This window comes from Mirounga angustirostris, unplaced genomic scaffold (assembly GCF_029215605.1).
Source record: "Mirounga angustirostris isolate CCGP_5_RB_7025 unplaced genomic scaffold, mMirAng1.0.hap1 SCAF_10, whole genome shotgun sequence".
In the NCBI taxonomy this organism is placed as follows: Eukaryota; Metazoa; Chordata; class Mammalia; order Carnivora; family Phocidae; genus Mirounga; species Mirounga angustirostris.
In genome coordinates, this window is record NW_026991718.1 from 103,646,007 (window position 1) to 103,672,076 (window position 26,070).

The 26,070-nt window shown below is 41.8% G+C and overlaps 1 protein-coding gene across 1 annotated transcript in view; it reads left to right on the plus strand.

Moving 5' to 3' along the window:
- PAK5 (p21 (RAC1) activated kinase 5) overlaps nt 1-16,847 on the plus strand; it is a 296,814-nt gene extending 279,967 nt beyond the window's left edge. The window contains exons 8-10 of the mRNA XM_045885402.1: nt 12,309-12,434; nt 14,100-14,234; nt 16,323-16,847. Of these exons, the coding sequence (XP_045741358.1) occupies nt 12,309-12,434; nt 14,100-14,234; nt 16,323-16,478 (417 nt within the window). The 3' untranslated portion in view covers nt 16,479-16,847. The remainder of the gene's footprint in view (nt 1-12,308; nt 12,435-14,099; nt 14,235-16,322) is intronic.
- Nucleotides 16,848-26,070: the final 9,223 nt, after the last annotated feature.

Below are 26,070 nucleotides of genomic sequence, written 5' to 3' on the forward strand. Positions count from 1 at the left end.
CCATTGAAACACCTGTCTTTTACAACCCAGCAACCTCAGCCATGTGGAAAATGTTCACATCACAGCAGAATTGCCCAGGAACCATCAGAGGGCAGCTAGAAGAAACTGCCCCAACACTTTGCCTTTTCTTCTTTTGTTTTAAAGTAATTGTCAATTCTATTGTGGAAAATTCAGGAAATTCAGAAAAGTATAAAGGACAAAATAAAGATCACCCTTAATGCATTTCCCATTCTCCCCATCTTTCCCTGTATATGTACTTGTAGACTTGGAATTATTCTTAATGGATAGTTTAAGTCCTGTTTTTTCCATTACTCTGGCTGAATTTTTTTTTAAGTGGGTATGAGAGGATGCATCAGTCAGCTTTTGCTGCATAACAAACACTTAGTGGCTTAAAACAACAACCATGTATTTGCTCACAGTTCTGTGAGTCAGCATTTGGGTTGACCTCTGCTGGAACAGCTTATCTCCACTCCATGTGACATCAGCCGAGCTCACTCTTGCATTTGTGGTCAGCCTGCTATGGATGGCCTCACTCATTTGCCCGGTGCTTTGCCATGTGTCCCGTATCTCCCAGCAGACTCTCCCGGGCTTATTCCCATGGTGTCTGTGGCAAGGTTCCCCAGAGCTGCAGGAGAGGCAAGCTCCACTGCACACTTTTGAACCCTCTGCTTTTTTTTTAATTTGAATCTTTTTTTTTTATTTTACTTTATTATGTTATGTTAGTCACCATACAATACATCATTAGTTTTTTTTTTTTTAAGATTATTTATTTATTTATTTATTTATTAGAGAGTGAGCAGGAGAGAAACAGCATGAGAGGGGAGAGGGTCAGAGGGAGAAGCAGGCTCCCCGCTGAGCCTGGAGCCCAATGTGGGACTCGATCCCAGGACCCTGGGATCATGACCTGAGCTGAAGGCAGTCACTTAACCAACTGAGCCACCCAGGTGCCCCACATCATTAGTTTTTGATGTAGTGATCCACAATTCATTGTTTTCATATAACCCAGTGCTCCATGCAGTATGTGCCCTCCTTAATACCCATCCCCCCACCCCCCTCCCCTCTAAAACCCTCTGTTTGTTTCTCAGAGTCCATAGTCTCTCATAGTTCGTCTCTACCTCTGATTGCCCCCCCTTCATTTTTCCCTTCCTTCTCCTAATGTCTTCCATGCTATTCCTTATGTTCCACAAATAAGTGAAACCATATGATAATTGACTTTCTCTGCTTGACTTATTTCACTTAGCATAATCTCCTCCAGTCCCATCCATGTTGATGTAGAAGTTGGGTATTCATCCTTTCTGATGGCTGAGTAATATTCCATTGTATATATGGACCACATCTTCTTTATCCATTCATCTGTTGAAGAGCATCTTGGCTCTTTCCACAGTTTGAACCCTCTGCTTTTATCTTGTTTGCTAATGTCCCTTTAGCCAAAGATGCAGAGTCACATTGCAAGGGAATGTAGGTTCAGGGAGGGAAAGGATATACAGCCATGTTGCACAATCTCCCAGAGAGTGGGGAGCTGTGGGAAAAGGACTGGGACCTTCCCCTGGCCTGACTCAGGAGAGTACTTAGGCAGGGTTCCATGACTTCAGAACATAATTCACAAAGCACTGAACTGGTCCACAAATTGCCCCTGGGGACTGGTTCTTGCAGGAAAAAAAAGAAAAAGAAAAAGCAGGGCAGTTTTAAGGCAGGCTTTCCCCCCTTATTTCTGTAGATTGATGGCAAAGGCTTCCTGGCTGCAAGCATATGTCAGGTGTCAATATCAGGCATGAGACTAAGATAATTCGTTCTTTAATCAGCTCAAAGATCCCCCCTCCCCACAGTGTACCGAAGGTTATTAAATCATTCAGAGTCATTCTCAAGGGCAGAACCTATGCTTCACACATTTCCTGATTTTCCATGTACCCTGCAAAGAGCTCCCAGGGGCTGGCACATGGTGAGTGCTTTTAGCCTTAGTAGTTTGTGCACTCACTCCTTCCATAAATATTCGCTGAATTTCTACTGTGTGCCAGGGACAGTTGTAGGTTCTAAGGATGAACACAGTAAAACCACTACTTTCTTTAAGTTTAGTTGGGGCGTGGAGATGGGATAAATACACAAATAAAATCAGTTCCAGACAGGTGGTGATAAGCACTGTTTTCTATAATTAATTTAAGCAGAATAAGGATATGGTAGAAAGTGATGGAAGATGAGGTCAGAGAAGGCCCCTCCAGGGTGGTGATGCTACAGCAGAGACTGAGGGAGTGGGTCCTATGGCTGTCAGCATTGAGAATGTCCCAGAAGAGGGAACAAGCAGCATGTTGAGTAGATCCTGTGGCTCCTGGCCATGGGGCCCAGAGTATGTTCTTTCACATTTCAGAACAATACACCATATTGACTCCAGTGGGCTTCTTCAGTTTCTCTAGAGAAAGGAAACTTTCTTTTTTCTTTCTTTCTTTTTTTTTTTTTTTTTTTTTTTTTTTAAGAATGAGAGCAGAGACATAGTGTGGCCATTCCAAGAAAATTTTGTACTAATTTATTTTGTACCAGTTTATTAGAGCATGAAGTTTTATAGTAGAGAAGACACCCTCATTTATTTATTGTCATGGTAACAAATCACTCCCACACTTAGGGTCTTAAATCAAAAGTCATTTTAGGATTCTTACATGGCTCTGAATGTTGGCTGGGCTAAGCGAGCCAGGACTGCTCTGATTTGTGGTTAGACAATGTATCTAGAAGTCTTCCTCACTTACTCGTGCTGGCTGGTGGCTGGACACTCAGCTGAGCTGTCAGGCAGAACACCCATGATGTGACCTCTCCACATGGCCTTCCTCTCAGCATGGAGGCTGCATTCAAAGAGTGAGGGTTCCAAGAAAACAAGATGGAAGTGCATAGCAATTTTATGACCTAAACTCAAAGTTCCATAATGCCATGTCCACTGTATTTATAGCCCTTCCAGTTCAGGAGGAGGGAATGTAAAACCTTCCTCCGTGGGAAGAGGATTGACTCATGTCATCAAAGGAGCTCATGGGCTGAGGAATATTATGTTGACTTTTTCTGGAAAATATTGTCTGTCACACAAGCTGTACTGAGTTTTCTCCTTGCTGGGAGATGTGCAGCATCATTAACCCTTAGAGAAATACAAATTGAAACTAGCAGATATCACTTCACATCTATCAGAATGGCTAAAGTGAAGAGTAGTGATAACACCACTTATTCATACACTGCTGGTGGGAATGTGAAATATTATAGCCACTCTGAAAAACAAGTCCTCTCAAAACTAAAAATTGCATGGTACCAGCAATTGCATTCTTAGGCATATATTCCAGAAAAATGGAAACTTATTTTCACACATAAACTTGCACACAAATGTTGGTAGCAGTTTCATTTATTATAGCCCAGACCTAGAAACTACCTGAGTGTCCTTCAAAAGGTGAGTGGTTAAACAAACTGTGATGTGTTTGTACCACGGAATACCACTCAACAAAAAGAAAGAGGAATGAGCCAGTGATGCATATAAACACTTAGATGAACCTCAAGGAAATTGTGCCGAGTGGATAAAAGCCAATCTCAAAACGATACATCCTGCATAATTCCATGTATATAACATTTGAGAAATAACATAATTATAGAAATGCACAGAAGATTAGTGGTCGCAGGGGTGAGGGACTGCAGGGTGACTGTAAAGGGGTAGCTTGAGGTGTCATGGTGATGGGACAGTTGGGTACTACTTTTTTAAGATTTATTTATTTATTTTAGATAGAGAGCGTGTGAAAGCAGGGGGAGAGGCAGAAGGAGAGAGAATCTCAAGCAGACTCCCCACTGAGTGCAAAGCCAGACGCAGGGCTTGATCTCACAACCCTGAGGTCATGACCTGAGCTGAAATCGAGAGTTGGACTCTTAACCACCTGAGCCACCCAAGTGCCCCAAGGGGCAATTGGGTACCTTGATTGTGGTGGTGGCTAATCAAGGCTACAATGTGATACAATTGCAAAGTATATACACACACTTACACACTACATACATAAATGAGTTCATGTACAAATGATTAAATCTGAGCAAGGTCTATGGATTGTACCAACATCAGTTTCTTGGTGTTGATATTGTACTATAGTTGTATAAGATGCCAACATTAGAGAGGACTGGGTACACATTTCTTTGCAACTTCCTATCAATCTATAATTATTTCAAAATAAAAAACTAAAAGAAACTGAATTGCTCAAGGTTTTTTTTTTTAAGGATAAATCTCTGGGGTACCTGGGTAGCTCAGTCGGTTAAGCATCTGACTCTTGATCTTGGCTCAGATCTCGATCTCAAGGTCGTGCTGGGCGTGGAGCCTAATTTTAAAAAAAGGATAAATCCTTTGTGGCCCCTTCAAAGACTAGAAGGGAAATTGTGATCAGAGTAAATTGTTCACTATTTGTCTATGACATAAATAATATCTAATGAGTCACTAATTCATCTTAAGCAGGGGGCATGTGGTATTTGGAGTTTGAAAGGGAAATAAATAGCATGTTACAGAGTGGTTGCAAGAATTAAATGAAGTAATTTCTGTAAAACCATCAGAAGTAAACTGGGTACAAGGTAGAAGCTCAAAGAGGGTGATCCCCCCATCCATGCAACTAAGGGTTGAATAAATTCATCTATGATATTTCCTTGGCCTAAAGCTTGCATTTGAGAGATGATACTTAGGAGCCACTAGACAATGAGTGATTTAGCTTTTATCAAATTCATTGGCTAGAATGGAATTCAAACCCATGACCTATTAAGCCCAGTGCCTATATTGAAAAGGGACATACACAGTGATTTTTATGGTCTTTTTTTTTTTTTAACTAAAAATTGATTGCCACAATTTAAGAATCAGGAGATGTCACAGAAAATTTCAGATTCCTGTCTTCCTTAACAACAAAAATCCAAGTATCTGACAACCCTGTGCCTGCATTCACACATGGCAGTCATGGAGGTGGCGTGGTAAGGGTGAACAGTGCCTCAGTGGATGCTCTTGGTGCCATATCCCTATCTTCACCAGACTTCCTCCTTCAGTGCTCACTAGCTCCCCCTCCCAGTGCCACCACTGGCATCTCTTTTCCTGGCGACTTTCTCCAGCCACGGCAGTCTGGTCTTCCAGCCCAGAGCAGGCTAGAAATTCCAGGCAGTTAACATTCACTAGGGGCAGCCCAGGATCATGTGATGGGAGTTGCAGTATAAACACCCCGGCTCTCTTGCCCTTGGATAGATGAGCTCTCTGGCACATGCTTTACCCAGTCTCCCAGACTTCCTCATCGGGAGTAAGCTCTGGTTCCCACATTGCTGACTAACCCTTGACTGGCTGCCTTCCCTGCCCACTTCACTACCAGGGTTTCCTGTATCTCCCCAATGAATGACTTGCACTGATTCCTTGTCTTGCGATGTGCTCAGAGGGGGCGGGAGCTAAACCAACGTAGTGCCCAGGCACAGTGTAATGTGTGTGCACCCTCTTTTTCACAGGATTGCAAACAAGGGTAAAGGATAGTTATGGGGCCATGGGTGGCAACCAGGGCCTTGTGACTGTTCCACACCCCCTTTACTGGGCCCTGACAACCAGGAGTCAGTGTCTCTTCACCAAGGACATGTACCCCTAGTTTTTCATTATCCCCACCTGGCCCGTTAAATTTGTTGATTTTTTTTTTTTTTGGCACCTTTAGGCATTTGAGTGTTTTTGTCTCTTGAATAACTAGAATTTTACAGTTAGAAGAAGACCTAAAGATTATCTCCCAGAAGCTCTTTGTAAATGAAGAGAGACGTGAGCATGTTACACAGCTCGCTTAAATTCATTCCTTTACCACCACGTCTGAGATATTCCCAGATTCTATGACTCTTCCCTTCCCTGCAGGAAGCACAGCCTGAGAAGTCAGGAGACTGGGTCTGAGTCCTCCTCTCTACTGTCCTCCTAGTGTTGTACAGTCTTGGGCAAGTTCCCACCCTGTCCCACTCTGTCAAATGGCAGAGGAGCTGGCTGAGGCCTCCATGCGGACCTAGCTTAGCTGCTCTGATGCACTCCCTCTCCTCTTCAGTTTAGCAGTTGAAAAAGTGGTCCTGAAGCTGGAGACACCTTCACCAGTCTGGCCCCTTCTAGTACCTCTCCCCATTCCTTTGTCCCTGGGTCATTCCTCTTCTTAAAACAAGTTCAAGAACTGTGGCAAGCATGAAAACCAATGGAGACCTTGGCCAAAAACAAAATTCCTGGGTCCACTTCCCAGAGATTCTGACTCCAGCCAGACTGGGTGATACCCAAAAGCCTGCATCTCTCCCAAGTTCCCAGGGGATGCCGATGCTACATGCTTTGTAAGAAGCACCCAGAAACCAGGCACAAAAGCATCTGTCTTTTTGCCTTAGCAAAAACCTGGAGCAGATGGATGAATTCTTTAGAGTGTATACAGCTTACAAAATGAGAGTTTTACCTTCTTTCTTAAACCTATAGCTATCTTGTGGATAGACTCTCCTCCGCTTCTCCTCCTCCACCCATGTTTTTGTGCAGCCCCTGATTCCTAGCCAGGACCCACTGAGGTGAATAGGATCTCAGCTTTAAAGAGCAGCTTTACACTCTAAGCTCTAGTTTCTCCTCTGGCCCCTGGGGAACAAGCGGCATCACCTCCTTTTAAGGGGTTGGCAGTGTGCGAGCTGCAGTTCTCTTAGCCTAATTGCATTAGTGAGACAGTGTTTCCTAATCTGCCATGTTGTACAGTTCTATGTGAAATAAGGCTCAGCTTAGAGGCTGTGTGATTTGCTTTGAAGATCTGCCTACAGTGCTTTATTGTACTCATTACTTGAGTTCTCATTATCTACTTGCAGGTTTGTTTAGACGAGTATTGTGTGCAATTATGTTCTTCTAGAGAATTGTCTCTTTTATGTCCTTGGATGAGTAAAAAATTCATGTAAAAGCACTTTCACGTCTACAGCAGAGGAACAGACCTAGCTTCCTGTGTTGAGTTTGTTTCTCAGCTTACATATTGTCAGGGAGATAATTATTAGTCTGGCAGGTTTGGGGTCCTTTTTTATGTCTGGAAAAAGAAAGCTACATGAGAGTTATTGAAATTAAAAACTGCCAATACCAAAATGCTGATAACATTCACCTGCTTAATTCAGGTTTTTAAAATTTACAGGCAAAAAAAAAATGTTTTGGCAAAATTGCTCTTTCTCCACTGCATAGTGGGGTTACAGATTTACTCACATTAGAGCTTTGGAAATAACCACACACATGTGCACACACAATTATAGCTTCTCTGTTTCTTAAAACTGATCTAGACTTCTTCACAAAGCTCTACCAACTAAAAAAACAAACAGAAAGCAACTCTTAATTCAATCTATTAAATTCAGTCTACTTAAATAAGCATCTATTAAAGTTCAACAACATTATTGTAAGCCTTAATTGATACATTTAGAACCTCAATCTTTCAGATTTGGCCACCATCCACTCCCTCTTCTCATTTCCCACCCCTCTCTTTCTCAAGGAGTCTGAGAGAATAAGGGACAAATGTGGCTTCTGGGAACTCAAGGTGATGGATATAAGACCCATCTTCTTGTTCCTCTCTGGTCCCTGCCTTGGCATAACTGGCCTCTTCTGCTACCAGGAGTGGTGACCACTAGTCCCACAGTTCTGGGCTTTTCAGAAGGGTGCCTCTGCAACATTTTGCAACTCCAGCCTCTTGTTTCAAGTCTTGAGAGCCATCCTGAGGCTCCCCATGTCAACCATAGACTTGTGTCAGGCACTTTTCCATTCCTTCATTGAGATCTGGAGGAGCTTCTGGACCCCTGCACAACAGACAGAGACCATGGAAGCCAATAGCATTGCCTCAAGTTCACTGCCACCCACTCTGTTGCCATCTCTCCAGGAGGCCAACATTCACTAGTATGTCTATACCCATTGTTAAAATATTGTAATATTTTCATGCTTGTTGGTTAATAGCCACTGTTTTGAATCATTGGAGTATCCCCCCATTACAACAGCCCTTTACTGGGATGTTCTTGCCTCATTAAAGATGGTAAAGCCCCCAGGATAACTCCAGAACACAGCTCAATTTCATGTCTAGAATCCGATTGGTCTAGATGATTCTGGTTATTAAATATTTTGAATATTACCTCTGAACAAAGATGCATGTGGCTGTTCCTCTCCCTTGTTTGTTTGGAGTTGTATGCTACTCAGGTATTTCTGAAGGCCACCGCCATCTGCTTAGGGTGGTGGAAGTGATGTATAATAAAGAGTTAGGACCTGAATCAAATGACTGCTCTTTGTCTTCTCCTGCAAACAATTGCAGGCTAAAAGGGATGGTCTATAGGCTTTTCACTTCTCTGAATTATAGACTCCTTTGACAATAGGGTAACAAGGATTATGGACCAGCTACCATGACCTCTTCTTTATACCCCATGGGAAATCTATGATCTGACTCATCTGGGTTTGATTCTTGATATGCCAAAGCAATTGAGAAAAGCATCTCTCCATTAAACCAGCTTTCTCTAGCATTCCATCTGGAACAATCCAATCTCTTCCCTCCCCAAACCACACCACCACTAACCTTGGCCTGATTAGAGAGGAGATCATGATCATGAGGAGATAGAAAAAGACACAAATAATTTCTAAAACATTACCCCCATTTTATCTGTGTTCCAACTTTGATTCTAGAAGCAGCTTTCTTCAGTAAGTCAGTAATGGTTTCAAAAAGAGTACCAATGTGTCCTCTGCCACATGATCTGCTATCATATATGTATGTGTCGTTATAAAATAAAATCAATCATGTGTTTTTTTGGTATCTACTGTTTTCCCAGCTTTTAAGGAACACAGTGAGACTTCACAATTAGGAGGCAGAGCTTTTGCCTTTGAGGACTGTCATTTCTAGCTGGAGGGACAAAATCAGCATCAGAATATAGTTCAATATTGAATGAGGGCTAAATTCTTTCACATTCAGAGAGGGGAGATCAATATGGTCTCCTGAGAAGAATTCTGGAGGAAGTGAGAAGTGACCAGGGCCTTGAAATATGAATTTCATATTTTTGAATTAAGGACTGCATATGCTTTCCTCTAAGACTAGGAAGTAGACAAAGATGTTCCCCTTTATCTCTCCTTTTCAACATCATACCAGAAGTACTAGCATATGTGGTAATCCAAGAAAAGGAATAATAAAAGGTATACATACTGGGCAGGAAGAAGTAAAACTGTCTTTGTTCACAGCTGACATTATCATCCATGTAGAAAATTCAAAAGAATTGACAAGAAAAACTAAAACTAATGACAATTATAGCAAGGTTGAAGGATATATGGTTTTAGACAAAAGTCCATCATTTTGCTATATGCTAGCAATGAAAGTGAATTTGAAATTAAAAACACAGTGCCACTTAAACTCTAAAATATTTAGGCATAAATCTAACAAAACATATACTAGATTTATATGAGGGAAACTACAAAACAGTGATGGATGAAATCAAAGGACTAAATAAATGGAAATGTTTGTGGATAAATCCAATGTTTGTGGATACGAAGACTCAATATTCCTAAAATGTCATTTCTTCCCACCTCAATCTATAGATTCAGTGCAATCCCAGTCAACATCCAAGCAAATTATTTTGTGGGTATTGACAAACTGATTCTAAAGTGTATGTGGAGAGAGAAAAGACCAACACAATAGCCAACACATAGTAAAGAAGAACAAAGTCATACAAGACGACCACTGCCTGACTTTAGGACTTACTAGAAAGCTATAGTCATCGAGACAGTGTGGTATTGGCAAAAGGAAAGACAGATGGGCCAGTGGCACCAAATAGCCCAGAAATAGACCCACATAAATCGGATCTGTCAACTGATCTTTGACAAAAGAGCAAAGGCAATACAATGGAGCAAAGATGGTCTTTTCAACAAATGGTGCTGGAACAACTAGACATCCACATGCAAAAAAATTAATCTAGACACAGACTTTATACCTTTCATAAAAATTAACTCCATGTGGAAACACAGACTCAATGGAAATATAGGTTGAGAAGGGAGGAGAGAGGTCTGCATTAAGCATGGGAGGAGAAAGCGTATCCAGGAAGAGCATATAAAAACAAGAGGTGAGGGTTAAGACCCAAACCCTTGGAAGCCCAGTCTTTAAGGTGCAAGCAGCAGAGAAAGAGCCAGAGAAAAAGGTTGAAAAAGTTCAGGGAGTTCTGAAGAGAATTAAGGGAGAACTTGTGCCATAGAGACCATACCTTTAATCTGTGGAAATTTTACCTTCAAATGCCCATTCTGAACTGTCGTTTTCTTTGAACGTATTCTATCACCACCAACAACTCTAGGCGGCAGTCCTCTTCAGTGAGGCCCTCTGAAGTTCAGACCAAGTCATCATGAACAGGAATCACAGCCCCCAGAAATAAACCCAATCCTGGTCTTCCAGATTATATAAACCTGCATGGAGCCTAATGGTGCTGTATGTTCTTAAGAATAATCTTAAAAGCTCTGTACAAGGGTTTTCAGGGTTTTTTTTTTTCCCTCTTTGATGACATCTAAGATAAATAACATATATATACATTGGGTCATTAGGATGGCCACCTTTTTTTTTTTTTTTAAAAAAAGATTATTTATTTGAGAGAACGAGAATGAGAGATAGAGAGCACAAGAGGGAAGAGGGTCGGAGGGAGAAGCAGACTCCCTGCTGAGCAGGGAGCCCAATGCGGGACTTGATCCCGGGACTCCAGGATTATGACCTGAGCTGAAGGCAGTCGCTTAACCAACTGAGCCACCCAGGTGCCCAGGATGGCCACCTTAAACCCCTAGTAACCAAGTGCTAACACCCAGTTTCTACACCCATATTTCTGCCTACACTGATGTTTACATTGGCCAGTTCAGTTTTTTGTAAGCAAAGGAAGAAATCAAAAAGAAGAGCCAATACTTCAAAGTGATGTCTTAGCATTCTATATAATAGGGTCTTGCATTAATTCAAATACAGAAATGGGGTTGATCATTTTAATCCTTTCATGGTACTTGGAAATCTGAATGTGTTCAATGCAAAACAACCTAACCAGCAACAGTATGTACAAAACTCACATTAAGAATAGCAATTTACCGCCAACAGACACATGAAAAACTGCTCCACATCACTTGGCATCAGGGAGATCCAAATCGAAACCTCAATGAGATACCACCTCACACCAGTCAAAATGGCTAAAATTAATAAGTCAGGAAACAACAGATGTTGGCGAGGATGCAGAGAAAGGGGAACCCTCCTACACTGTTGGTGGGAATGCAAGCTGGTACAGCTACTCTGGAAAACAGTATGGAGGTTCCTCAAAAAGCTGAAAATAGAGCTACACTATGACCCAGCAATTGCACTACTGGGTATTTACCCCAAAGATACAAATGTAGGGATCCGAAGGGGCACGTGCACCCCAATGTTTATAGCAGCAATGTCCACAACAGCCAAACTATGGAAAGAGCCTAGATGTCCATCACAGATGAATGGATAAAGAAGATGTGGTATATATACAATGGAATATTATGCAGCCATCAAAAAATTGAGATCTTGCCATTTGCAACGACATGGATAGAACTAGAGGGTATTATGCTAAGCAAAATAAGTCAATCAGAGAAAGATAATTATCATATGATCTCATTGATATGAGGAATTTGAGAAACAAGACAGAGGACCATAGGGGAACGGAGGGAAAAACGAAACATGATGAAACCAGAGAGGGAGACAAACCATAAGAGACTCTTAATCTCAGGAAACAAATTGAGGGTTGCTGGAGTGGAGGGGGGGGTGGGAGGGATGGGGTGGCTGGGTGATGGACATTGGGGAGGGTATGTGCTATGGTGAGTGCTGTGAATTGTGTAAGACTGATGAATCACAGACCTGTGCCCTTGGAACAAATAATACATTATATGTTAATAAAAAAAAAAAAGAATAGCAATTTACTGGGGTGCCTGGGTGGCTCAGTTAAGCGTCCAGCTCTTGATCTCAGCTCAGGTCTTAGATCTCAGGATCATGAGTTCAAGCCCTCCGTGCCCAGCATGGAGCCCACTTAAAAAAAAAAAAAAAGCAATTTACTTAGGTTGTGGGTTTGAATTTTAACAAATTTGTTGTTTGGAGTATAATTTGTAAGTTTTTTTTGGTTTCACATTTGCAAGTGAACCCTGGTGGAGCCTGGGAGGTTTCTCCATTAAAATGGATCGTGCCTTTCCAATAAAAAGGTCTGACAACCACCAGTATTTCCAAGGCCTATTCATGAGACTGTTTTGTTTTGAATTTGAAACTCTATTTCTCCATCTGGAAGCTCGCATTTTTAGACTGTTAACTTTGTTGTATTCCTTTCCTTTTCAGATAAAGTTATCGGACTTTGGTTTCTGTGCTCAAGTTTCTAAAGAGGTGCCCAAGAGGAAATCACTGGTTGGCACTCCCTACTGGATGGCGCCCGAGGTGATTTCTAGGCTACCTTATGGGACAGAGGTAAGGGGGTGACAGTCATTGTTTTGGGGTGGCTGGACAGGCTTAGGGATGCAGTGGTTCTGAGAGAGTTAATGACCACAGATCAGGGTGATGACGTTTGACTCCGTATTTGACCCCCACTCACTAGACTTGTCACAGAGTAGGTTGTGGCAGGAAGGGGACTGGTCACCATTGAGGAAATTGCCACAACATTGATCCAGAGGCCTTTATTGAGGTCCTAAACAGCCACTGGGGGTGGGGGGGAATCACATAAACTCTGACCCCACCCTCAGTGGCAGGCATACCCCAAGCAAGGCAATGCAACTTGAAATGTGACCAGAAATGCACAGATTAGCAGGTGTCATGACTCAAAGGATAGATGGTCAGAGAAAGCTCTGCAAAATAGAGGTAATATTTGGCTGAGCAGTAACATTTTCCCCTAGAAAAAATTATATATGAATATTATAATGTATTTTAAAATAGGGCACAATTTCTGTTTCCCTTGGAAAAGAAACAATTGCTCATAATCTGTTAAGGAATAAGGTTTGGGTATGTGAAAATGAGGGGCCAGAAGGAGTGGAGGAAAAGCCTTCTAGAGAGGGAGTACTGTGAGCAAAGCCCTGAGGCACGCAAGTCTATGCACACGGCAGTAAGGAGCTCGTTCCAGCGGGGCACACAGCGTTTCCACACATTATGGTGCGGAAGGTGATTCTAAGAGAGGAGAAGCATGAAGAGGTGGCATGGACCAGTGAACTAAGGATATCGGCATAAGTGAAGGCGGACTCGGCTCTCCTTCCCTTCTTTGCTTGCCCTTGAATGAGTACTCGACTTGTTTGTCTCACTGTGGTCCCAAAAGCATAAATTCTCAGTGAAGATCACAGCAAGCGTTAAAACAGGAATGCAGCTCACTGATAAGAGGTGGAATGTGGCTGGAACGGGGAAGCAGTTGTAACTGGGAATTGATATAGCCCAGCTATGGCTTCTCATCATCCTGACTTCCCATGTTGCACTCAGAAAGAATTGCTTGTTGTCTCTTCCTTTTCTTTTCTCCGTTCCCTGAAAATGGTTTTGTAAGGCAGGGTTTTGTGCACACTGCTTCAAAATGATAAAATGCAAAGGAAAGAACCCCAATGTAGGGAAGGAAGAGCTATTTTAAGAAATTAAATTAATAGAAGGATCAGCATATATAGTGTTGTGCAATGTAGATTTTGCAGTTTGTTATGAATATGTCAGATGCCTTTTTTTATGGTTTAAATGCAACTTCTTCTCTATGTTCATAACATAAAATTTGGGTGTTTTTATCATCTGCCCTGATAGGTAACCACCAAAGATAGCAGTAAAAAAAAAAAAAGTTCCGAACTCCAGAATGTTAAGATGCTCCTGTGTACCTAAATGGCAGAATCTTCACTGAAGTTGTCTTTAAAAAGCAAATGAATACACTATATGTTAATTAAAATGAATTTAAATGAAATAAAAATAACAATTAAAATAAAAAAGCAAATGAAGACCATTAGCAAAAACTTGTAACTCGGCACTTCAGGCTGTAAATCTGTGCTATAGGTTTTGGAAGTTTACAAATACCACCCTAATTTATAAATGGGTATGTATCTGTTGGGTCCCCTGGACACATCCAACATTTCAGAATGTTCTCCTTGCCTGAGATAACCATTGGGTTGTGCCTAACAGGTAGACATCTGGTCCCTCGGGATCATGGTGATAGAAATGATCGATGGCGAACCCCCCTACTTCAATGAGCCTCCCCTCCAGGCCATGCGGAGGATTCGGGACAGTTTACCTCCAAGAGTGAAGGACCTACACAAGGTGAGAAGCAGCATCTGTTGCTGAAGTTCAAAATCATTCTTAGATATTTTAGTCTCTCTGTAGCTTCAAAGACTGGCATATCGTATCCACAAGTAGATCCTGGTTTATGGGCATCCACTTTGGAATTAGAATCACATGGATTCAAATCTCTGCTCTCCCTGTTCACTCAATGGTCAAGGGACTCAGCCTCTCCATCTCTGAAGTTTGTCTGTAAAATGGGTTATAATTGGCTCCTCTTTTGTAGGGTTGGCTAGAAGAGTCAGGCACTGAACGAGAACTCCCTTGCTGAGCACCTGTGACATACTGGGGACTGTTCTAATTACTGGGGATATTGCAGCACAAGACCTCAGATTTCCTGACTCTCATAGAGCTTGTGTTCTAGTTGGGGAGGCAGATGGTAAAACCACAAACAAATGGATGAACAAAATAATTTCAGGGAGTGGAGCAAAGCAAACGCTGTAATGCAATGGGGTATGAAGGAGAGGGGTGTTGGGAACTCGTTTAGGTTGAAAGGTGAAAGAAGCCCTTTCTGGGGACAGATTGTCTGAACTGGAATATGAATAGAAGGAAGAAGCAAGATATGCAGAGATCTGGGAGAAAAAAGTCTGAGGCAAAGGGAACCACAGGTGCAAAGGCCCTGTGCCAAGATGGAAAGCTTCTGTGGCTGAGCAAAGCGAGCCAGGGGAAAGGGTAAGACATGTGAGGGAGGGGAGCAGGGGCTGGATCGTACAGGGCAATGAAGGGCATGGTTAAGGGAACAAGTAGGGTCTTACCTGTTTTCCAAGTGTTGCCAAGTAGGGTCAAGCTCAGAAAATAATGATGTTGAGTCAAAGAAACACCAGTCTGACAACTGCCAGTCTGGCACTGGGAGGAACCGAGGCTGCCTTTTGGGGGGTAATTACCCTCTCCATCCCTAAAGCTTAGAGAAGAGTCCCAATAGAATCACCCCTATAGTTGTGTGAACTTGCAGGAAAACAGGAAACTGCTTGAATTGAACAGGAGATTAAGACGTTTACTGCATTTTTAAATAATCAAAAGTGGCTAAAATAGCTTGGTATCAAAATAGTCCCACACCCAATGCAAATGGCGTGGTGTTCTTCCAAGTCACATACAAGAGCAGCCTTAATCCTAATGGTCAGAAACTAGACACCACCCAAGGTTGTTTTCCAAATGTATAAATAATATGTGGTATAATTTAACAGTGAATACTATACAGCAATGACAAGTTTAAAACTTTTACCGCACACCTCGGGAATGAATCCCACAGACACAATGTTGAGTAAAAGAAGCCAGGCAGAGAAGAGCTGATGGTATATAACTCCATTTCTATAAAGGACAAAAGAGGCAAAATTAATGTATGCTACTAGAAGTCAGGAGAGTGGTGACTCGCAGGGAGATGAGTATTATCAGGAAGGGGGCCCGAGGTAGCCCCCCGGAGTGGTAGAAGTGTTCTGTATTGTGATGGGGCTGGAGAGTAAATAGGTGTATACACACACACACACACACACACACTACTGTAAGACATACACTTAACATTTATGCATTTGAATGTATGTAAGATATACTTCAAAAAGGAAATTACAGGAAAACATACTATATGTGTCAGATATCCTTCCAGAACCTTGTTTGTTTTCAAGAAGGGGGAGTCCAAAAAGCCTAGATGGTTGCAATTGTTAGAAAAATAAAACTATTCCATGTTTGTACCACATTTCCATCAGATATATGTGACCAGTGCCTATAAATAGTAAGCACTTCATAATGCTATTGTTCCTATTATTATTTAATTTAGCAAATCGACCATCATGTTTCATTGCTCTATCATTAACTCCTATTATTTCAAACATGAAGAAGGTAAAGAAGCATTCACTTCGGCAGCACATACACTGAAGAAGGTCAAGAAAACAGCGTATGTTAATAAAGACAGTACCTGCTTTTGCTTCCATAATTTCTTTCTTCTCAAGCTGACTTTCTAGAATTTGCTACTGTTTGATAGAATGACTTAACTGGAAAGTGGCTGGGAAGCCACTTTAGGGGAACTGGGTTGGGTTTCTGTGTTAGTCCTCAGGATGGGATCTTGTGTTCTCACAGGTTTCTTCAGTGCTCCGGGGATTCCTAGACCTGATGCTGGTGAGGGAACCCTCCCAAAGAGCCACAGCCCAGGAACTCCTTGGACATCCATTCTTGAAACTGGCAGGTCCGCCATCTTGCATCATTCCCCTCATGAGACAATACAGACATCACTGAGTAGAGGATTCTACTGGTGGAATAGTTGGAAGAGCTAGATGAGGACATGAGACTAATTCAGGAGAACATGAGGAACATGAAAAAGGCCTGTGTACTCTAACCAGCTGATCAGTGGGACAATGTGATAACAGGCAGGGTTCAACAGACCAGGGCATCTTCTTGTGTCTTAAAACAGGCATCTCTCCACTGACAGCTGGCGTGGTCATTTGGAACACGGCTTTAATAAGTCATTATTATATTTTTCAACCCTTCATCCAGCAAATCAGAAGGACTCAGTACAAACTCCGTTACGACATATCCTAGCCACATGCAGGGTAACGCATAGGATTTTCTATATTGAAAGAATACTTTTCTGGCAAAAAAAAAAAAAAAAAAAAAGAAAGGAAAACAAAAAGCACTTTTTTCTTAATGGTAGCAGTGTAATGTATTTTGCAATGAATTTGTAATTTTTCTGTACGATAGTTTTGATAATTTATAGTACTTTGATGTCACGTAGCCATAGTATAAGTTAAAGTAATACTTGTTTACTAGCAAGAGTTTGAACAAAGCCTTTCCTACTTTTTTATCCCTTTCAGAGAAACAACGATTCTTTAGGAACTTTGAATACTGAATGACTCTCAATCACCGTCAGCTTTAGTAGAATATCTTTCTTATCTTAACAAGTGTCTTATGTGATGGAGGAAGAGTTAAGAGTGATGGTGATGGAGGTGCACATTTCATTTATCCAACCAAAAATAACAAAATTGGAGCCACAGTAGGCCACCTAAATCTTTGGAAAATTCAAATTTTCCTTCAAGGCTATTAATCGCAGACCAATGTTTGCACAGCAGGGTGTTTCCCCTGTCACGCCCTCTCTCCAGTGGGTGCGACTCCCCCCCCATCCCCCCACCTTCACCCCCACCCCCGTGTGGCCACATTTCCCGCCAAGGGAACAATTTTCAGTGATAGGATCATTGGACTCAGTTCCCCAAATTGAATGTTAAAGGAAGACTGAGAATTCCAGTCTCACTAAGGGAAAGGAGAGAGAACAGGGCAAGATGTTTGGTTTTGTTTGTCGCTGTTTTGAAAACTCTGTATGCTAGCACACCAAACTCTTGTCTGTATTTACCGTTGTACCACAGTATTGCTATTGTTCCTGTATCGTGCTGGAAGTCAGGACTGACTCTAGAGGATGAATTAGGAAGGGGGTATTTTACCAGGTGTGTTCTGACTTCAGTTGTGACCCTGTTATAATGTGTTTCCGACATAGGGGAGTTGTGCTGCTGACTAGATCTTCTTGAATGTTGATAAAAATGAATGACTACTACAATACATTTTGTGTTGCTTGTTGGATGAATTTGCATGTTAACTGTAGGCCAATATAGATTTGCCTTTAAAAACTCTGGAAGAGCTACATAGTCATCATTAGTTTCTGTTAATTATGCATCAGAAAAAAAAGCCATTTGTTACCAAACTGGAAAACCAGAGGCTTTTCTTAATGACTTCAACATACTGTAACAAATAGGGATTTAAATTTGTGAAAATGCTCTGGTTTCTGTAAGCATAATTAAGAATTTTTGTAATTAATAGGTTGCTAATTATTTATTATAGCTAAAACAGAAAAAAAAGGCATAAAATGACCTTCTACAGATTAGATTTTTCAGTTTTTCCCCCAAACTGGAAATGTCTCACCATGAATAGGATCTATAATTTTGTTTCATAAAACACAACAAATCAATGTTTTATGTAAAATATTAAAATATTAATATAAATATGTATGAATAAAAATCTAAATCCAGAAAATGGCTGTCCTAAAAGTTCATGGAACAGATTGTATTACTTTAACCAGGACTATGTAGAAGTAGAAAGAAAAAGAAAATCTTTTTTTAACCAAAACAAATATTAAAAACCATTGCAGAAAATTGTGGATTTTGGATTCCAAACATTTTCACAGTGTAATAGAAATTTTCTGTAATTTTCTTATCACTGGGTATTTTATAAATATTCATTGAGTTTACCGAAAGTTACTGTAGCTTAAAAGGTTTTGTGAGCACTAACTATTGGCAGAAACTGCACTTGCAAATAAAAATAAATGTTTGCCTTTTTCCCATTGTGTTATTAGAAAATCCAGTGATTTCCTGAATTTGTTTTCTTGAGTAACCAAGAATGCTTTCTTTATGAACTTGGGGAATGCAAATGAGTTAGAATAAAGTTAGATGTAACATCATGATGACATGAACCAAAGACAAATAGTCCCATCCCCAGAGGTCACAAACAGTGGAAGACTGTGGTAAAGATACCACAACTAAGAAGAAAAAAATTACTAAAGTCTGGAAGGCCACGTGCAAGGAAAGCCAGATTCATGACTAAAGACTCACTCTGCTTCCCTCTTTCAAAGACGCTGAACTGATCCGAAGGCTTTTATCAACAAAAGACATAAAGAGGGGATTATTCTGGATTAGAGCAGGTGTAGTGAAGGCTCTCTAGTATACTGGAAGACACTGGTGGGGGCCTCCTCTTCTTTGGGGGACCAGGGAGTCATTGACATTTAGCCCATGATGTTGAGAGGGATACTTGTATATAGAGAGTTCATTGCTTGGGGCTCAATCGGTTAAGCATTCGATTTTTGATTTCGGCTCAGGTCATGATCTCAGGGTCATGGGATCGAGCCCCATATTGGGCTCTGAGCTCAGCACAGAGTCTGCTTGAGATTCTTCCCTTCTCCCTCTGCCCCTCTCCCTGCTCTCTCTCTCTCTCTTTTTTTAAATTTTTTAAAAATTTTATTTATTTATCTGACAGAGAGACAGCGAGAGAAGGAACACAAGCAGGGGGGTGGGGGAGAGAGAAGCAGGCTTCCCACAGAGCAGGGAGCCCGATGTGGGGCTCGATCCCAGGACCCTGGGATCATGATCTGAGCCGAAGGCAGACGCTTAACCAACTGAGCCACCCAGGCGCCCTCTCTTTCTCTCTCTCCAAAAAATAAATAAATAAATAAAATCTTTTTTTTTTTTTTTTAAGAGTTCATTTCTTAACCTGGAAATTTCAGAAGGTGGAAACCCTCAGGAAATAACCAGAGGTAGCAGTCTGAGAAAAAATGTAGTATATCACGTGCCAGAGAAGAGAAAGATGGAAGCATCCTCCCCCAGGCAGGAAGCCATTGCAAGACATGGAAGAAGACACCAGGTCCCTTTGTCTGTGATGGGCCATGGAGAGGGAAAAGGGAACATGTCAAACCATTTAACCAAGTAATGAGATGCCTAATTTGGAGAGCACATTGGAGGCATGCATCACAGGGGGAACTAAAGGGAGATAGGGCAACTTTTCTGCAGGGGGAAGGGGTCCAGGTGGAGCTGAAACTTACTCTAAATCTACATGGACCATCTACACCAAGGCCACTCTCAGTAGCAGAGGCTGTAGTCTTAGGCTAACTCAAATGACATGCAGGCATCTCCCCTTCTTCCAACAGCATCTCCAAGGCAGCTGACTGCAGCCAACTGTTTATTGGAACTTCCCTTCCAGGTTGCTCCGCACAGATTTGGGCCGTGTGCTAGTGTGAGATCCCCATGGTTTGGGGGAAGAGTCTAGAAGAAAGAAAAGGAGAATAAGAATGCATACCATGTCTCCTGCCACTGCCTATCTACTGCTACCTCTTTCTCAGATACAAGTTTAGCCCATGCAAAAGAGAGGGGAGTTATTTTGGATTAGAATAAGATTGATTTTTTTTTAATGGATTAGACAGATGGAATCAGACTGAGTTATGGCTGTATCCCCATTACCCACTGGGAAGAACACACTCAGTAGCAATCACTGAAAGAATAAAATCATTCCATGAAGTTAACAACTCAATGAGTTCAGATTCTTTGGTCAAACCAGTCAGATGAATAGCACTGTGTCATCAAAGAAACAGTAATGAGATTCCAGGCAGAGAAAAATCAACTCAGTCTGAAGCAGGTACAAAATGTACAAGCAGGAGCAGTTCTGTGAAAGTGACACGATGTAGTACAAATCCAAATTGTTCAGGAAAGTTGGTCAACTTGAGCCTTCACATGTGTGCATCTTCAGTTGTATCTCCAGGTCAAATAAATATATTACCTTAGTGTGGGTTCTGCCAAAAGGAGAGCCTAAGACAGATACTTAGATACAAGTACTTTATTTGGGAGATGAGTCCAGGAAGCTCACTCAACATGGTGAGTGGAGAAGTGAGATGAAGAAGGGAGACTTTTTTTAAAAATGATGGGTTACCACTGTGAGTAACTGGAGCTCAGTCCACTGAAGACCTTCTGGGAGAGACACTATAGAATTGTCTTTCTGGAGGTGAAGATGCTTGGGTATTTATCCACACTTTCCTACGCCTCATTGGTTGAGAGTTGCTCCAAGGACATCAGTCCTTAAACTTCTATCTTGCCCTGTATCAAAGTTTGTTCCCTTTGACAAAGAGAGAGGGAGGCATGGGAAGCTTGTACAGAAACTGTCAAGAAATGGCCTCCATGAAGGGCCGAGAGAATATGGGTGAGATGCTGACAACATCTACGTAAATAGACCTAATGAAGGACAAAAAGAGAATCGTTGAGAAACTCTATGGGTTGCCGATTTCTGGATCAAAATACACTGTTTTAAAAGCAAAGGGATTCCTTATCCTGAAAGGTTTGCCCACGTAGCAGATGCTTTGGTAAGTATGCCTCTTCATTGTCAGCATTTGAAAAAATTTAAAGATCCAAGATCTTATATGATCCATCTTAACTGAGCTAACCAAGGCTCCCAAAGTTAGGCAATGTCAGTAGATGAATCGTACTACCTGAATAGACCACACACACATACACACACGGAGAGAGACTTCAGTTCTATTAGGGCAGAGACTTTATCCCTATTTTGTTCACTGATATGTCCTCATCACCCAGACCAAGGTCCAGAAAACCCATGGTCAGTCAGTGCTAACAAATACTTGTTATCTCTTTGGTCATATGAGTCTTTGCGAATCCTTCCTCAGCAGACAACCTGACGAGTTCAGTCACTTGTTTTTTTTTAGATAATTGACATATTAGTTTCAGGTGTACAACATGATTTGCTATATGTATATGTTGTGGAATGATAAGTCTGGTTAACATCTATCAACACACATAGTTACAATTTTTTTCCTTATGAAAACTTGGAAGATTTATGCTTAGCAACTTTCAAATACATAATAAAGTATGATTAATCATAGTCACCATGCTGTACATTATCTTACAGGACTTATTTATTTTATAAAAATAAGAAAAAGTTTGTACCTTTTGACCCCTTCATCCACTTCACCCACCCTCTATCCTCTGCCTCTGGCTGGCAACCATCAACCTGTTCTCTGATCTATCAACTTGGGTTTTTTTTTTTAACTCCACATATAAGTGAGTGTCTTTCTCTGTCTGACATATTTCACTAAGCATAATGCCCTCAAGGTCCATCCATGTTGTCTCAAAGGGCAGGATTTCCTCCCTTTTTATGGCTGAGAAATACGTGTGTGTGTGTGTGTGTGTGTGTGTGTGTGTGTGATGTTTCCTTTATCCATTCATCTGTCATTGGACACTTAGGTAACTTCTGGATCTTGGCTGCTGTAAATAGTGCTGCAATGAACATTGTGGTGCAGACATCTTTTCAAGTTAATGTTTTCATTTTCTTGGGATAAACAGGTAAGTAGGATTTCTGGATCATATGATATTTCAATTTCAATTTTTTGAGAAACTTCCATATGCTTTTCCACAGTGGTTGCACCAACTTACATTCCCACCAACAGTGCACAAGAGTTTCCTTTCCTTCACTTCACCAACACTTTCTTATCTTTTGGTAATAGCCATTCTAGCACGTGTGAGGTGATATAAATATCACTTCACAGGACAACTGAAGTAGACATTAACCCTGGAGTTCTTAGCCTAACTTTGTACCCTGGACCCTCTTGGCTTGTGGACTCTTCAGGAAAATGTCTTTGTATGCATAAAGTAAAATACAAAGGGAACCAACTGAAGTATGGTTATCAAAATATTCTAATTTTATAGTTATAATGTATTAAATAACAAGATCTTTTTTAGAGATTTTATCTATTTATTTGTCAGAGAGAGAGAGAGAGAGCACAAACAGAGGGAGTGGCAGGCAGAGGGAGAAGCAGGCTCCCCACTGAGCAAGGAGCCTGATGTGGGACTTGATTCCAAGAGCCTGGGATCATGACCCGAGCCTAAGGCAGACACTCAACCCACCGAGCCATCCAGGTGTCTCTTAAATAACAAGATCTTATGATGGGTCTAGTAACCACCATAATTTCAAAGTAATGAGCCTATGTGATTTTTTGAGATATCTCCAACAGGTGTAATGCAGCGATTTCTACTGATGACATGGTTCTTGCCTGTACCATAGTGGTTTGGTGCCTATGTCTGTAATTGAAGGAAATGCTACCTTTCATTTGAGGTTGGTAAAAACTAAAGAGTAGTTTTTTCCCATCCCAGTCCATGGACTCTGATAGTCTCCCCCACCCCTGTAAGTTAACACCCCCACACACACACCCTGAGTGATTTACTGGTCTGTGGGGGGGAGGGAAGTCCCTGCATAGAAACATATTCTGAATTCACAATAAACTGGCATGGAAAACTGGATGTAGTTAAAAATCCCTGCATCAGTCCCTTTGGATCTTTCCTGAACTTGGATGGCAGATGAACTTCGTATGCACATGTTAAGAATTGTGCTGGAAAAAAAAAAAAAAAAGAATTGTGCTGGAAAACCTGTCATTAATACTAGCTTTTATGGAGCATTTCCAAGGCACCAGGTATTGTGCTAGGGACTTAAATGTACTGTCATGAATCCTCAGATAACTTTGCAAGGATGGGGGAGCAAGCTCCATTTTTAGATTAGAGAGCACAGAGAAGCCTGATGATGTGCCTAATGTTGCAGGTAGGCTGAGAGCAAAGGCTTTTTCACCAGTTTTCATCCCGCTGCATCAAAATTACCGGGGGAGCATAATAAAACTACAGATTCTAGGTCTCACCAGAGAGATCCCCTATCAGTCTGGGATGATGCTCTAGAACTGATATTTTTCTTTTTGTTTATTTTTCTTTAAGATTTTATTGGTTTATTTGAGAGAGAGAGAGCACGAGCGGAGTGGGGGGCAGCGGGAGAGGGACAAGCACACTCCACTCCCAGCTGATCGGAGACCCTGAAGCGGGGCTCCATCTCAGAACCCTGAGATCATAACCTGAGCTGAAGTCCGACGTTTAACTGACTGAGCCACCCAGGCGCCCCTAGAACTGATGTTTTTCAATGGCCCCTTGGGATGACTCTGATGCATGCTGCTTGCAAACTGCTCTTGGATACTCGCTGATTTAAAGCTACATCTGCCTGGTTCCGGTCACTCAGGTGTCTGTTCCAGGGAAGTGTTTGTGCCCAGTGCCAGCTTGGACCACCTCCCCAGGGAAACACACCCTCAGACCAGACACTGCTGGTCTCTCCTACCACCTCCGTGCCCCCCGCCCCAACCCATTTCTCCATTTGTGTTTCTCTGCTGTCTCCCGTACCTCCTCGGCTTTGCCAGGTCTTTGTTAACAAAAAGATTGGACAATCAGTGAGAAGAGAGTGGTTAATAGTTTAGAGGGCTTTCTCAGGCTGGAGAACAAAGTCTTCCCCTACTCCCTGAGGCAGCTTCACTGGGAGCTATATCCTGAGAATGGGGGAATCTTGCAAAGAAAGGTGCTCAGAATTTAAATCAAACTCCCCCTCCCCCCCCCCGCCCCCAAAGAAATTTGCATCTGGTTCATCTGGCCTGGCTTTTCCAGGAAGGCCAACTAGCAACCAGACACAGCATCCTTTTGTGCCCAGAGGCATTTGTGTTTAAAACTGCAGTAAAAAAAGAAAATGACAGTTAAGGGGGTAATTGAGCATCTGTGGTTTGTCTGTTTGTTTTCTCTCTCCTCTCTGAGCTTGAGAAGCAATGTGGAGACCTGAGCCACCATCTCAGCTTGCCCCAGGCACAGGGGCAGCCGTGAAATGCAGGACAGTGGGAATGGCCATGAGAGGAGCCCAGGCTGAGACCCGAGGCTGAGTCAGTCCTTCTGGACGCCTTGTGTTCTCCAACCAGAGACCACTGCACCTGCCCTGACCCCAGGCTCCCCTTTATTCTGCTTAGCTGATAAGATAAAGGCAGGACTGAGAGAAATAAGGCGAGGTTCAAAGAAATTAGGCTGAGCTAGAGACCTAATTTTAGGACAACTAAATAAAGATGCTGTGATTAAGAGCAATAATAGTCATGGTGATGCGGCCTTATATACAGACTGCATATCGCAAGGGGAAAAACCACTGAAATTTGAGAATTAAGAAAGTTGGATTCTGGAAAGATTTAATTGATCCGCTTAACCACAGGGATGTGGCCATGTGACAACACTGGAAAAAAGCCAGGGCACTTGTTCTTTTTGGAAAAACCTGGGGACATATGTCTGTCAGCCATACCCCATAGACTCTAAGTTGTCACTTCACTACTGAATACTTGGCGCGGAGCCTGCACGCAGTAGGTGCTCAAAACCTGTTTGTTGAATAAATGAGTGGATGACAATTCCAAAACTAATCATGGTCCTATGTTTTGTGAAAGTGAAATTTTTAAAGACACAAATTTACTTTTGTAAAAGTAAGTTAAGGAAATATGGAGTATTCAGAAATATGAGTCAGGTCTAAATATTTTTTCCAAAGGGGTTACAAAGGGCAAGGGTAACTCATTGATACATCTAAGTGTCCGTTTCTCCCCCAAATTCTTGGGTGGTTCCAAATAAATAGGAAGTTTTTAAAAAATATACGAGATGTTAATAAGGAAAGAGCTTGTTAAGTTCGGGGCATGGGGTGACAAGATGGCAGCTGATAAAAGGTATCTCCTTTTCCTTGCGCAACGTGCAACTGTCTTCCTCCCTGGTACCAGGCAGGCCGACAATGAAGAGAGGTCTTGCAGGGAAAAAGACTGACAGACTGACAGAGCAGCAGCAAACAAACAGGTAATAGAACAGCAATTGGTCGATACTTCTCAAGATTTGCTGAGATAATGAATTTCTAAGGATGCATTCTTTCAGCAGTTGAAGACTTGTGGAGATGAACTTATGAGCTGTCTCTCATATGATAGAGATCGTATGGGGGGTGGGGAGAGTCCCACCCTTAACATCGGAGAAAAGGATTTCCCCTACCCCGACTCAGATTTTTCAGAAAAATGATTATTTACAAAGTGAGTGAAATTCAAACTCTGTCCATTTCTCTAGGAAGTTTCAGCAAATTCTATTTTACTTCAAACACAACTCAACCTAGGCTCTCATGTTCAGACCAGCTTCTTAATCTGAAGTGAAATGCCAGACTCAAAACCAGGAAGCATCAGAAGCAGTATTAGGCCAGTCATTCAAGAGGGGCCATTATTAAAACTATATTTGCCAGAATAAATCCATGGTTTGTTTTGTTTTGTTTTTTTTACCTGGAAAAAAACAACCTCCCTCTTTTGGCTTCCCTGCCCTTTCTTTGCTTTCCTCTTGTAGAAATGAAAGCCCATCTTCACCATTCCCCTCTCTTCTCTGGGTGCCAAAAAAACCACTTTAGTGTTGTTTTCTTGTTTCAAGAAAGCAGACAAATG